At 41.2% G+C, this 13,306-nt stretch overlaps 3 protein-coding genes across 5 annotated transcripts in view; 1 reads left to right on the top strand and 2 right to left on the bottom strand.

Annotated features, from left to right (window-relative positions):
* LOC131101399 (ATP-sensitive inward rectifier potassium channel 12-like) overlaps positions 1-11,574 on the bottom strand; it is a 27,883-nt gene extending 16,309 nt beyond the window's left edge. For 2 of the 3 annotated variants that reach the window (XM_058046487.1, XM_058046506.1), the window contains exon 1: positions 11,329-11,574. The gene's annotated coding sequence lies outside the window, so the exon portion shown is untranslated. Of the gene's footprint in view, positions 1-725; positions 1,402-11,328 lie in introns of all 3 variants that reach the window. The other variant, XM_058046496.1, reaches the window with a different exon arrangement.
* LOC131137704 (myosin phosphatase Rho-interacting protein-like) overlaps positions 1-12,175 on the top strand; it is a 14,815-nt gene extending 2,640 nt beyond the window's left edge. Inside the window, exons 4-17 of the mRNA XM_058085953.1 lie at positions 511-1,535; positions 1,914-2,053; positions 3,416-3,563; positions 3,628-3,699; positions 6,313-6,345; positions 6,759-6,827; positions 6,923-7,012; positions 7,202-7,296; positions 7,938-8,562; positions 8,721-8,955; positions 10,042-10,126; positions 10,254-10,413; positions 10,523-10,627; positions 11,763-12,175. Coding sequence (XP_057941936.1) covers positions 511-1,535; positions 1,914-2,053; positions 3,416-3,563; positions 3,628-3,699; positions 6,313-6,345; positions 6,759-6,827; positions 6,923-7,012; positions 7,202-7,296; positions 7,938-8,562; positions 8,721-8,955; positions 10,042-10,126; positions 10,254-10,413; positions 10,523-10,627; positions 11,763-11,786 — 2,906 coding nt within the window. The 3' untranslated portion in view covers positions 11,787-12,175. The remainder of the gene's footprint in view (positions 1-510; positions 1,536-1,913; positions 2,054-3,415; positions 3,564-3,627; positions 3,700-6,312; positions 6,346-6,758; positions 6,828-6,922; positions 7,013-7,201; positions 7,297-7,937; positions 8,563-8,720; positions 8,956-10,041; positions 10,127-10,253; positions 10,414-10,522; positions 10,628-11,762) is intronic.
* smdt1b (single-pass membrane protein with aspartate-rich tail 1b) lies at positions 11,923-13,306 on the bottom strand. The gene is made up of 2 exons (XM_058046584.1): positions 13,094-13,306; positions 11,923-12,416 (listed from the first exon to the last, which is right to left on the bottom strand). The coding sequence occupies exons 1-2, from the start codon at positions 13,253-13,255 to the stop codon at positions 12,279-12,281; spliced, it is 300 nt and encodes a 99-aa protein (XP_057902567.1). The 5' UTR covers positions 13,256-13,306; the 3' UTR covers positions 11,923-12,278.

Raw genomic sequence — 13,306 nt, 5'->3', positions numbered from 1 at the left:
AGCAAGGAAACCCGAGTTTAATTCCACCCTTGGCCATCTCTGTGTGGAGTTTGCATGTTCTCCCTGTGCATGTTTGGGTTTTTTTCTGGTTTCCTCCCACATTCCAAAAACATGCTAGGTTAACTGGCGACTCCAAAGGTATGAATGTGAGTGTGAATGGTTGTTTGTCTATATGTGCCCTGTGATTGGCTGGCGACCAGTCCAGGGTGTACCCCGCCTCTCGCCCGACGACAGCTGGGATAGTCTCCAGCACCCCCACATAGGTGTCCATAGGTATGAGATATGAGATGAGGTATGTGAGTGTGAATGGTTGTTTGTCTATATGTGCCACTGTATGACATAACATTTAAGATGTTCCTGCCATTCTTCTGTAACGTCTTGCTGCCTGTTTATTGTGTGTAAATAATGTATTTATCATCATCCTAGATGTAGTGCCCACGTTTCAATCTTGTGACACATCTAGTGAATTATTCTGCCCATATCTAGATTCAAATGTTGTGTGATTTCCAGAATCCAGGGGAGTCAAGGAACAAGAGAGTGGATACTTCTCACCAGACAGAAGGACTGATGGTGATCAGACAGAGGACAGCAGCAAAAGGGCTTATCGTTACTATGAGAGGGGTCACCCGCTCCCTAACAACTATGTCCCTGAGCCCAAAGCTTCTGTCCCATACAGGAACGTCAATCTTGGTGTTCCATCCCAACGGAGAAACCAAGAAACCTACATGCAAGATTCTTGGAGAAGTGAATCGCCTCAGAGATACACTTATCACTCCAATTTTAGGAGGGGGGCTGACTCATTGAGGAATTCTCCGACACGCCACAGTTCAGCGAGCCCAGACAGATACAGAAGATCAGACAACCGAATGCGCTCTCTCTCTAGAAGTGGGACTCGATGTAATGCAGCATCTCAGCATACATCCGGCAGGTCCAGTCCATCTCGTAGACAGGGTTCCTTTGCCTCACGGGCTGCATCACCATCCAGACTGACACCTTCTCATCAGTGCTTTTTCCAGAACGAAGGATATGAATCACAAAGAGGATGCAGTCGTGAGTCCAGGCGCCCGTCACAGACTTCCAACAAACATAGTTTAGACTCCGAGAGGCTCTACAGGAATCTGGAGTCTATCTCCCGCCGTGCCTCCTCCTCAACATTTTATCAAAACACAAACAAGGGATCCCAAAGAACTCCTCAGTCAAGGGAAGCATCCCCATGCAGAAATGGCTCACACAGCCGCACATCACAGAGGGAGCTATCCTCCAGAGACAGCAGACACAGCGTTTCCCCAGGTTCCTGGAAGGGATCATCGCAGTCTGTGCTCAGCATCCCCGTCTCCTGTGGGTCCTCCACTTCAAAACAAGGTGTGTGCTCTCAGGAGTCAGCTGTATCGCCGCTCCATGCTGCAATAGTGGAAACGGATAAGGGCGCTGATGAGACTATTACGCTCAGCGGCGACAGAAGCAGGAGTAGCGTGAGGCGAGGCATGGAGGCCTTGTTGCTGTCTGAGCCTAAGAGGACTGCACAAGAATTGGAGGTAAATGAAATATATTTTTCGGTATTTTTGCGTAATCTATTGCATATAAAACATGTTGTTACAAAGATTACGTTCAGCTTTTTTTTGTCAGAGGTATTAATTTAACAATGTTTATTATTGTGATTGTACTTTTCTGTCATATAGAGAAGTGTTATGTTGCCAAATAAGGTAAATACACCCACCAACAATAAACATGTTAAATTAATACCTGTTTCAATATTATTATGTAATATTAGATGTGCAGGTGTATCTACTGTTGTGCCCGCTGAGTTATAGTGTATCACTGTTGACTTAAAAACTATTTCAGTATTGAAGGTTATTATGAGGCAAGATAATTTAATTAAGGTAATTGATATTTCTTTTTGTCACACTTCTGAGGCGGCGATGACAATGGAAGACTACATAGTTCTGGCTGACATTCCAACAATCCAGCTGGAGTCAGAGGAAGAGTATCCTGGGCTTAGAAGAAGGAACCAGAGTCCCAGTCCTTGTAGGGACCAAAGGATACGGACTCAAAGGTTAGTGGTACTTTATGCATAGTAAATTAAACATCCACCTACCACTCAATGCAGTAATACTACTACTTTATTTAAAACGTCGGACATATGGGGGGAGCAGATGAGCTACAGTCAACAGCGACAGGATGCTGTTGTGTTAGCTGCGGTGATGTGATGTAGAGCGTGAATGAAGAGGTGGATCGGTGAATCAGCTCAATAACAAATTATTTAATGATTGTTTCACAGACGTTATGCTTAAAAACACAAATACACTTCCACACATGGGAAGTTTCTAATTTGTTTTATTTGTATTAGCTCAAACTAAAAAAAGCACAATTCAGCAACCATAGTAAAACGACTTAAACAGACTAAAGTTTGTGTGTGTGCAAAGGGACACACACACACATGGATAGGGGCCCAGAATTTGGTGCTACGCCCCTGGGTGTGTGAACACAGTAATGCAAATCAGGTAAAGACCAACATATAAACATTAGAATATACATTTAGTGACTACATGTAGTATACTGTATTGGGCCGATGACTTACCATCACCATTTCTGTTTAGCATGCCGCTTAATGGTAAATACAAATAAAGTCACTTTTTTCTGATGTTATGTTTCTTGCAAGATTGTCAGGATCCATCCATCCATTTTCTACCGCTTATCCTCATGAGGGTTGCAGGTATGCTGGAGCCTATCCCAGCTGTCTTTGGGCACACTGGACTGGTCGCCAGCCAATCACAGGGCACATATAGACAAACAACCATTCACACTCACATTCATACCTATGAACAATTTGGAGTGGCCAATTAACCTAGCATGTTTTTGGAATGTGGGTGGAAACTGGAGTACCCAAAGAAAACCCACGCATGCACGGGGAGAACATACAAACTCCACACAGAGATGCCTGAGTGTGATTGTCAGGATATGTATTATAAATAGATAATTGAAAAAAATGTTTAAAAAATCTAGTGACATCTTTTACCTCAGAACTACAACTCATTGTTTAAATACTATGTGAGGAATACATAACTATTTGGTCAGAGCCACTCATAAGCTATCAGTGCACTCAACCAACAGGAAATCTGACTCACCATGTCACCTTACTAAGAACACCACTAAATTCATCACACAGCAACTTAAAGTATACCTCCGAAATATACAAACATGCACCAATACCAAGTTTAAAATGCAAAAAACCCCCAACATTTAAAAGTTTTTCCAGAAGGCATTGTGTCTGAGCAACGCTTTCTTTGAGGGCTACTATATCGGCTGCTCTCTGGACTCTGTGCACCTCAGACCCAATAATGAGATCTAATACATTTACAACAGAAAGAATGTTGATAATAAAGCTCTATTTTAACACTGTCATGTTGTTCTGAAGCCGTCAAGATCAGTCAGACTTCTACAACTGGAAGTTTGAGTCGGACGAGAGGGGCCGAGGCAGAGAGCGAGGGAGAGACAGGAGAGAGAAGGACTCAGAAAATGGACGACTTTCTCAAAGGCAGTCGACAGCATCGCTTAATTTGCAGGTAGCTTTAGTTAAATATACCAGGGAAAAAAAATAGGTTTCATTTTGTGATCCTTCTCTAATAGAACCCGGAGAAGCAAAGGGAGGCGCCTGCAACGGCAAAGGAGCGAGCGCCTCCTGGCAGTCCACTGACACAGGTGAGCTGTGGAGCACTTTGACTTCTCTCTTTATGAAGTATGTGGGAGGAAATGGCTCTTTCATTCATTCTATCCATTCACTGATGCGTTTTTGGAGAAAAAAAAAACAGGAATTGGTGCTGTGTTCTTGGGTATTCATCCTTGATTTATTGCCAACATTAATGGATTGTGGAATGCTGCAGGCAACACTAACAGGATGATGGATGATTACCTAAAATATAAAGCATTAACAGGGTTTCACCTATGATTTTTAGGTTGTGGTGGTGGGCTGCATGGGAGGCTATTGCTACTGCTTTGTCGTGCCACTGTGGCAGCAAATATTTTAAATATTTCAATTTACTGCAAGTAATAGTGTCAAAATTAGGTTTGTTTTTATAGGCTTCAACAAGAAGGTTAATTTGGTCGATCATTCATACATTCCAAACCAGGAGTCTCAAACTCAATTTACTTGGGGGCCACTGGAGCTCGGGTCTAGGTGAGACTGGGCCAGATCAGGTTTTCCAAAAAAAACAAAAACAAAACGCATTTATTAAAAACATTTTTTTTTTAAAACTTCGCTTTGGTTCCAATTTTCTACAAGAAAGGCTCTGATAAAACATTCCACTGTTCTCAAATATCTTACTTTTTATTTTTCTACACAAAATAAAATGAAAAATTAATAAACAAATCAAGAATGAAGAAAATCAATCAATCAGTAATAAATAAATAAATATAATAATAATAATAAAAACTTAAGAAACCACATATAGTTGGTGGGTAGACAAATTATTTTTTTTCAGATTAAAATGAACAAAGCATTATTAGAGCCCTGTAGACATGACAAAACACGACTATAGTCACATTTATACTCTTTTTATTTACAACATATTGCGCAACTGCAGGGTCTTGAGACACATGCTAACTTGCAAACGAGAGAGCTAGCGACCTAAACGGTAGCCTTCAAGTTATTTCCTTTAAACTTAAATAGCCAAAAACTTACCACTTCCACACGGATAGGGAGGATAACTATTAACAGTTATTTAACCTTTAACATGAACATTAATCAAACGTAATAATTTTTTCTGGGTACATGATACCATACAGCATCCATATCAAACTGGCGCGGGCCGCACTAACATTAAACTTTCATATCAAGGCAGGGGCCTCAAACTAGTGTCCTGCGGGCCACATTTGGCCCGCGGGCTGCGTGTTTGAGACCCCTGTTCTAAACAGTTCTTTTTTTAAAGACCAGAGTTGGCCAGTTGGACAGCAACCCTGTCTCCCCATAACCCAGTGAATGAGACTGTGTTCAATGACATGTTCACTATCGGCAGCGAAACTATATATTGGTTTAATTCTGAGCACATCGAGAATGATCATTTAAACAGGCCAACATCCATTTTAACTGCACAAAATAGCACTAACATACCACAAACAATGAGACTATTTTGGTTTCATTCTGCATATGTGGGGGGCTGGGTGAACTTTAGTTGACCTATGGAATAACCTGCAATAACTCACAAACAAAATCAGCGCAAATGTTCTTTTTAACCGCACAAAACAGCAGAAACATAACACACACAAAAATGAGTTTTGATTGGGGTGGTTGCCAACTTCACTCAGGTCTTTAGCACATCTGTAATGTTCTCTTGCATCAAATAGTGAATTGCATACTATATGTAGACTCTTGCATGGACAACTCTCTGACAGTAAGCAGTAAACCTTCGGAGTTGGAGTTATGTAAATAACATTGTGTTCAGGTAAAAAAAAAAAAAAAACCAATAACTCCAATGTGTGGCAACTTATTTTACTGTGGCACTGCAACACAATCGTTTTTTTCAGCCACATAAAACTTTATTTCACCTAACTTTTGTTCATTTCTGCTCCTTGTCACTTTTTCATGCCCTCATAATTAATACATTGGATACCATCAACATTGTGAGTATCATGTGTTTACTATCATTCAATTCTCCATCATGTTGGTGTATAACATGCCATATTTTGGAATAGTGTCAGTAAAGATAAAGTAAAGAAAGTGACATACATTACACTGCATACACTCATGAACTACACAAATAAATGTATATTATATTATAGGGAGGCGTTTGACACCTGGCCATATTCACAGTTTTATTGCTATATTATTGAGGAATAAGCCAAACTGACTACCCTGGTATTAGAAGCCCATTTTCATTTGTTTTAAGACTCAGATTTGAATTGTTAAAATGTAATGCTATGTGCCTTTACAGTTGAAATAAAACGCAACAGTGTCGTTGTGTAACATATTGTGGGCAATATCGTTTCTTTGGGGAGAAGAATATTTATTGCACAGTTTGAATGTGGTGTTTTTTAAGGCCATGCATATAAATCTGTACATGCACAAAGGCCTCCTCTGTATTAAAAGTCTTAACCATAATAGTCATATGATAAAATATGGTAGATTGCATTATATTCTATTTATCTCTGTTCTGCTTACAACAGTGCTATCTCATGCTGACATGCACTTTTTTTTCTACTTCAGCTTCTGTTATTCTGTTATCTTAATTTCATTGTTAGGTCTGCCGCATGAAATGCAACAGCAAAATGCTTTCTCATTCTTCCTTCTAATCCCATTGCAGATGCTGCCACTTGCAGGGGTGGATGTCTCTACTGGATGAAAACGGACAGGTAGAGATACAATTTTGGTCCTATTTTCTGAAACATCTAATATGAGTCAACTTTTGATACTATGAAGTGAGTACTCACACACATTCAGCTACCCTGTTCTAAAATATATATTAGAGTAGTCCGTGTATAGCAGTACAATATAAAGTTTATATCCACTGAAAATATCTCAACACACCGTCATTAAATAAATAGCTTTAGCATTGCCAGGGTGCATGAGTGCTGGCAGTACTGGTGAGATGTGGTTCATCAACCATGAATTGCTAAGCAGATCATGACTACGTCCTTTAAGAAACTGGGCTGCAGTTTTCTGACTTAAAAAATATATCCATGTTTCATTACTAATACACTGTCCCTCAAGAAGATGAAATGTGAGATACTGTACACATAATGTTGTTTTCTGTATTTTCGGTCAGTGGAGGAAATATTGGTTTGTCCTGAGTGATGCATCGCTGAAGTATTACAGGAACACCAAAGCTGAGGAGGTACAGTTACAATTAAAGACTGTCAATTTTTACGTGCAACAACTTAATTAGGATTTCTTATAGCAGTTTTTTTTCCTTGTTTTATTGTGCTACAGTCGGATGATGTAGAAGGAGAGATCGGCCTTTCCTCGTGTGTCAGCGTGTCAAACTGTGACGTGGAGAACAACTACGGCCTCCAGATTGAAGTACTGGGCTTTTGGTTAATTGACTCACACACTGTGCCACAATATTGGCATCATGTATTATTCTGCATAGATTCACATTTATTATACTTTTATACTATTACACTTGTCTGGCTTCTTCCTGTTTTACAATTTGTGTGTGTGTGTGTGTGTGTGTGTGTGTGCGTGTATCTGTCTTTTGATCACACCCAGACAAAGAGGGCAGTGTTCACTCTCTTTGCAGTAACCTCTAGGTTGCGGCAGAACTGGGTGACGTTACTGAAGCAGGCCATCCAGAACAACATAAAGTGAGTGTGGCTCCATACTGGGAATTGGTGGTACAAAAAAAAAAAAAAAGTCAGTGGAAAAGCCAGTAAAGTCTAAAAACGACATATCTGACCTAGATCACATTCCACGCCCAAAATATAACAGTTTTCCTCAGGGAGTTGACTGAAGGTAAAGATAAACATAGTTTAAACATAGAAACACATAAATCACGACCAACACAGAACAGACCAATTAAAAATACAAAGCACTGTCCTAAATAAAAAAAAAGCTAACAGACATTAAAATGTAACACATGATGTAACACATGACTAATAAAAATATAACTAAAAAAGAAGGCAATAAATGAGGAAAAATATTGTTATGCTGCCAACAAATTACAAATAAATACATACATATACATAATTACATATATTAATTCTTCATTTCCATCATGAGAATGTCACTTCAAACTCAGTTGTACTATAAATAAGATTTTTTTTTTTACATTTTCAATCCCCCCCAGTAAAAAAAAGTGATTGAGTTGCATAGAATTCTAAAATTCCTGACTTCATCAAAGAGATGCAACCGATGTGTTTGGGTGGTCTGACTGCAAAGAGCCCTTTTATCATCTTTCTTCAGATGTGTAACATTAGCCTCTTACTTTGCCTCATTCTACCCTCAGCCAATCAGACAGCAGTAGCGAGAAAGGGAACCCCATCTCCTGCGGACTGTCGTCATGCCAACCAGCTGCTCGCTTCACCTGCCCCGACTTTGAGCCAACACATTCCCACACCACAGCAACCTACTCCCACCAGGCCAATGGCCCACATCAACTTACTGACGTGAAAGTGCATGCAAACGTGTTCTCGGACCTTCACAAAGAAGAAGATTTGGACTGTGACTGGGCAAAGCGACTGGAGGAGAGGAACAAGTGGTTTGAAGACGGCGTCCCTTTCACAGAAATGGGCAGCCGGTGGGACGACATGCAGCTGAAGAGGGGGAGTGTACCTGTGCCAATCCTTGACACCATGGACTCAGCGGTAAGCAGGAAGTGGACGGAATTGGAAAGGCTGTCATCGAGGGGCATGACTGCACAATCGCTCATTGGAGCCCAGGCATATCAAACAATCACACCCTATTCCAATGAGCCTCCGGTTGATTCTCAGACATGCGAATCGAGCCCTGCTAGAGAAGAAGCGATTGTCACCAGTTTACCATCAGACACATCCTGCTCTAAGGAGGCTTCCCAATCTATGAATGGGTTGCACATTGTTCAAACAAACACAGCTGAAGCCCTACAAAAGGAGGTGAGGAAAAAACGTTTCTCTGCACCATTCATGCATACAGTTCAATTATATTAGCATACAGTTCCTCCATTTCATTAAATCAAATTAAATCAAGGCACTCTTAATATGGAGCGGGTTTAAGGCTAAATGTTTCCATTCATTCCAAATGCCTCTTCCAGGCCCAGTCCCTTCGAAAACAAGTAGAGAGCATTAAGAAAGAGCGTGCCAACATGGCGATAAAGGTTGACAGCCCGTGTGGACCCACGGCCCCCTGCAGGGCTATGCTTGAAGCTATGGAAGCAGCCCATCAGAAAGAACTACAGGAGCTGCAGGAGAAACATGAGAAGGAGATCAGCGAGCTGGAAAGACAAAGACAAAGGATGCTAGAGGAGGAGCGACAAGCTTCTACTAAAGGTGCAGTCAAAAGTATTGTATTTTCTGTATCGCTTGTCCTGTATAGGGTCACATCAGGTGCTTGAGCCTATCCCAGTTGGTTTTGAGCAAAAGGCAGGCTACACCCTGGACTGCTTGCCAGTCAATCACAGGAAAATAATAAGATGGCAGTTGAATTTGTTCTGCGGTTTTTACTTTGTGTCAACAATAGGGAGCATTAGGGCCATTATTTTAGGTAATTTCCTGCTCTGCATCCGTGTGTGGAGTTTGCATGTTCTCCCCGTGTGTGCGTGGGTTTTCTCCGGGTACTCCGGTTTCCTCCCACATTCCAAAAACATGCTAGGTTAATTCATTAATTCATTCATTTTCTACCGCTTTTCCTCACGAGGGTCGCGGGGGTGCTGGAGCCTATCCCAGCTGTCTTCGGGCGAGAGGCAGGGTACACCCTGGACTGGTGGCCAGCCAATCACAGGGCACATATAGACAAACAACCATTCACACTCACATTCATACCTATGGACAATTTGGAGTCACCAATTAACCTAGCATGTTTTTGGAATGTGGGAGGAAACCGGAGTAGGGGTGGAATTGAACCCTGGTTTCCTAGCTGTGAGGTCTGCGCGCTAACCACTGCCGCTAGGTTAATTGGTTACTCCAAATTGTCCATAGGTATGAATGTGAGTGTGAATGGTTGTTTGTCTATATGTGCCCTGTAATTGGCTGGCGACCAGTCCAGGGTGTACCCCGCCTCTTGCCCGAAGACAGCTAGGATAGGCCCCAGCCTGCCAGTGACCCTAGTGAGGATAAGCGGGATAGAAAATGGATGGATGGATATTTTAGGTAGGTAGTTTCATACATAATTTCTTCATGACCCAAGCGACACAAAGTAAAAAACACAGAACCAATGGTGTTATGACCTGATGGTCTGATGGTCTTTACAGTAGATCAGGTCGTTTGAAGAAGACACTTTTTAAAAGTGAAAGACAGTGAAAGACATGACATGGAAATTTTACTGTTGCATATGGAACAGATTAGAGGTTACATGTCTTGTATTGTTTTAGCACAAGACAGAAATCAGTACCTGATGAGCAAACTTTATTATGACAGCATTGGAGGCACTGAGCGCAGCCCACAGTGAGGAGCTGGAGGCCAGGAGGCTGGAGGAGGCACACATGGAGACATCTTACAGAGTGTAAGAAATCCTAAGTTTTTCACACGCTCTCCCCTGCAGGTTCAAGATCTGTTCTGCATTGGACCGTGATGCCACATGTTAGAATTTCACCATACAACTAGTGTATTGTACGTATTATGTGTGTCAGGCCCCAGGACGACATGTGGCGCAGCGAGTTGGATGTGCTGTCTGAACGATACTCTCAAAAATGCCTGGAACTGAGCCGCACTGAGGAGAACAAACGAAGTAGAGAAGCAGAGCTTGGATGCAAAGTGAGAGAAATGGAGCAGCTCAAGCTAGAGAACCAGGTTGATGACATTGTTATACGTAGCACACCATAAGCAATCAAAGTTAAATTCCCCCTTTTTGATTGTATATGCTTGTAATACTTCAAAGCATATCATTTCATTTTTTCAGGAGCTTAAAGACAAGCTGGCAGAAGAGATTAGCCGCATGCGTTATTTCATCACAGGGCAGAGGCCAGACGTGGTGTCCCTTGGCAACGCTGCATTAGAAGTTGAGGTAGTGACGACAGTAATTTGTGGTTAAATTAGAACATTTTTAACAATGTTGAACAACAATTGCTGCTACACAAGTGCCACACAAGTAAGCGTACAGTTTACAGCATCCTGCCCTAGTTAATTGTTCCTGAAATTGGATTTGGCCAACGGATGCTAAGGGATTTTGGACCCAATTTAATGAGACAAATTGTTAGAACAAGTTTGTTTAATGTGTTGTCTTGCATCCCCACTAATGGCTCCCTGATGCAACATTATCATCCTTTCCTTTTTTTTTTTTATCTTGGCCTTGTTTGTGGTGCATTTACCCACGATATGGTTATTGAGCAGCACATACTGCCATCTACTGGTTGATTTGCATATCCTACAACACCGGTATGTACCAGAAGACTTCGAACAAGGGACACAAAATAGGGGCGTACTTATTCATTTGGGGGCCCAAGGCAAACCCAGTCTTAGAGTCCTCCACTTCCTGGTAGTTTTATTCTCACCTCAACACATTTTTTTTAATTTTGGAACACATGGCTAGTTACATAGCCATGTTTATATACCTTCCCAAAACGTTATCCTATTTTCTGAACAGGATAAAGTTCTTAAAATCCTCCTGGGGGATTATTACCTAACAAGTGATGTATCTCAACGCTTTATTCTAATTGATAAGAACATTGAGCAACATTTAATATAGCTTACAGCTTTAATACTCACATCTGAAACGCATCACTCGTAGGCTCAGCTTCATCCGGAATACTTCTGCATCTGACAGTGAGAGCAGTGCTACTGTGAGGAGTGTCTGACTCTTGTGTGCCTACGTTTGTACATGGGAGTATGGAAAAAGTTGACAACTTCGGTAATTTTGACTATGTACTTATTTCTTCTCTTCTCAGACACTACGCTTCAAAGTTGCGTTTTTGACACAGTCTTCCTGAACCAATCTGCACGTGCGCAGTAACATGGAATAGTCCATTGCATGAGATGGGAGGGCGAGGACTGGAAACGCTATTTATAGATTTCGCATTTTGATGAAACACATACACGTTAGAATCATATTTTGGCTCTTATTAGATTGTACATAAGTGTGTACATAATAATCTGACCAGTTAGTGCAAATACATTCACTGTTCAAATATGCTTTGTTATAGGGAGCCAAGAACAACAAGGCTTAAAGTTTGTCAAGCAAAGTGAAATGAAGGTTTCGGCAGCTCGAGATGGTTTCTCTCCATGAGCACTTGAGACTGGTCAACGCAGCACTACAGAGGAAGAGTGATGGAAGCAACAAATGAGAAAAAAAAATGTCAAAGGCCCCTTTAGACGCATTTTATTGACTCACTTTGAGTTGACAACATGCAAATAAGAGTGAGGTGTTTTCATTATGCAAGCCTCACTTGATATGGATTTGTTAAAATATGTTTTGTTGATATAGATAAATGGCATAAGACAGAGGTAGGAGATATGCAAATCTGGGGATATCTGGAATATCTGGAAGCACAAACACCTCATTCCTCCTTTGACCATCTGATATTCAACTCAACAATAAACTCTATATATGGAAATAAAAAAAACAATAAGGGCAGGTTGCAATGTGTTACTGTCATGCTGACACAATATGGGCACAGGTTACATGAAGGTACACAAGATAGGCGTTTGATGCGGTCACTTCAGTCATCATCGTCATCATCTTCAGGGACGAAGATGTCATGCTCCTCCAAGAGGGCAGCAAAGTTCTTGCTTATCAGAGTTCCCACGTAGAGGAAAGGCACCACCACCGCAGTCATGCGGATAAGACCAAACGCCGTCTGGGAAACACAAAGAAATTTGGACATTAGGATTTATTATTATAAACCATTCATGGATCTCAGGGGGGTAGTGTGTGGGCAGAAAGCCTCGCTTGCAGGAAAGGTTTACCGTTTTGCATTTTCATCAAGTACAGAACTGCCTCTTTTTCAAATCGGCTTACTCACAGCACATCTTGCAACAACCTATAGTAATCTAATACAAATAGAAGGGGAAACACTAGAACATAAGGTGGATAATATAGGCAAGCATGCATTGTACAAACAGATTTTTCAGATAATTTTAGCCACATTGAACCACACTAAAGCAACATCATTTCTAATGCAAATATAGTATTCTGATATAATTGAGGTTGGTTGTGCAAAGGCGTGTTAATAAGACATTTTGTGCTGATCATGTGTGGCAAAGGACTTTCACCTACAGTATATTATACAAACAATAGTACATTAATAATTAAGCTGCACCAAATAACTCACGTTTCAAATGTGAGACCGTTTATTATTAGCGATTAGCTAAATTGTACAGAAAATATATACTTCTGGATATTGACTGTCCATTACAACTTTGCTAACCCATACCTAGATCACTACAACGATTGGCCACAGGTGACAAGCAGGACTAGGTCCCTCCGCCATTATGAGTCATCTTTCTTCTCTTTTGTTTTTTTAAAAGCACTTACTTTATCCGGTTTCGGTAGGATTGCCCCCGAGGACGACGAAACGGCACTTCGCGTTGGTGTCGTTCTATTTAGATATGATGTTTTCGAACCGTTATTACGCCCCAGTATGCCAGCATTCCTGGTGACATGTTTCAAGGAGCACCGTATAACACTCGACGCCATTTTTCCCCAGTCAAAGGTGACAGAATGTAGGTGGGTGGGGCTAAATGACGA

This window comes from Doryrhamphus excisus, chromosome 1 (assembly GCF_030265055.1).
Source record: "Doryrhamphus excisus isolate RoL2022-K1 chromosome 1, RoL_Dexc_1.0, whole genome shotgun sequence".
NCBI lineage: Eukaryota > Metazoa > Chordata > Actinopteri > Syngnathiformes > Syngnathidae > Doryrhamphus > Doryrhamphus excisus.
Note: the sequence above shows the minus strand (reverse complement) of the source record. Positions and strands in the feature narration are given on the sequence as shown.

Excerpts from the sequence above, each read along its gene's own strand:
- smdt1b (XM_058046584.1), bottom strand. The coding sequence starts at position 13,255 with ATGGCGTCGAGTGTTATACGGTGCTCCTTGAAACATGTCACCAGGAAT. Across the intron at positions 12,417-13,093 it reads TCCTACCGAAACCGGATAAA|ACGGCGTTTGGTCTTATCCG; the intron begins GTAAGTGCTTTT and ends TGTGTTTCCCAG.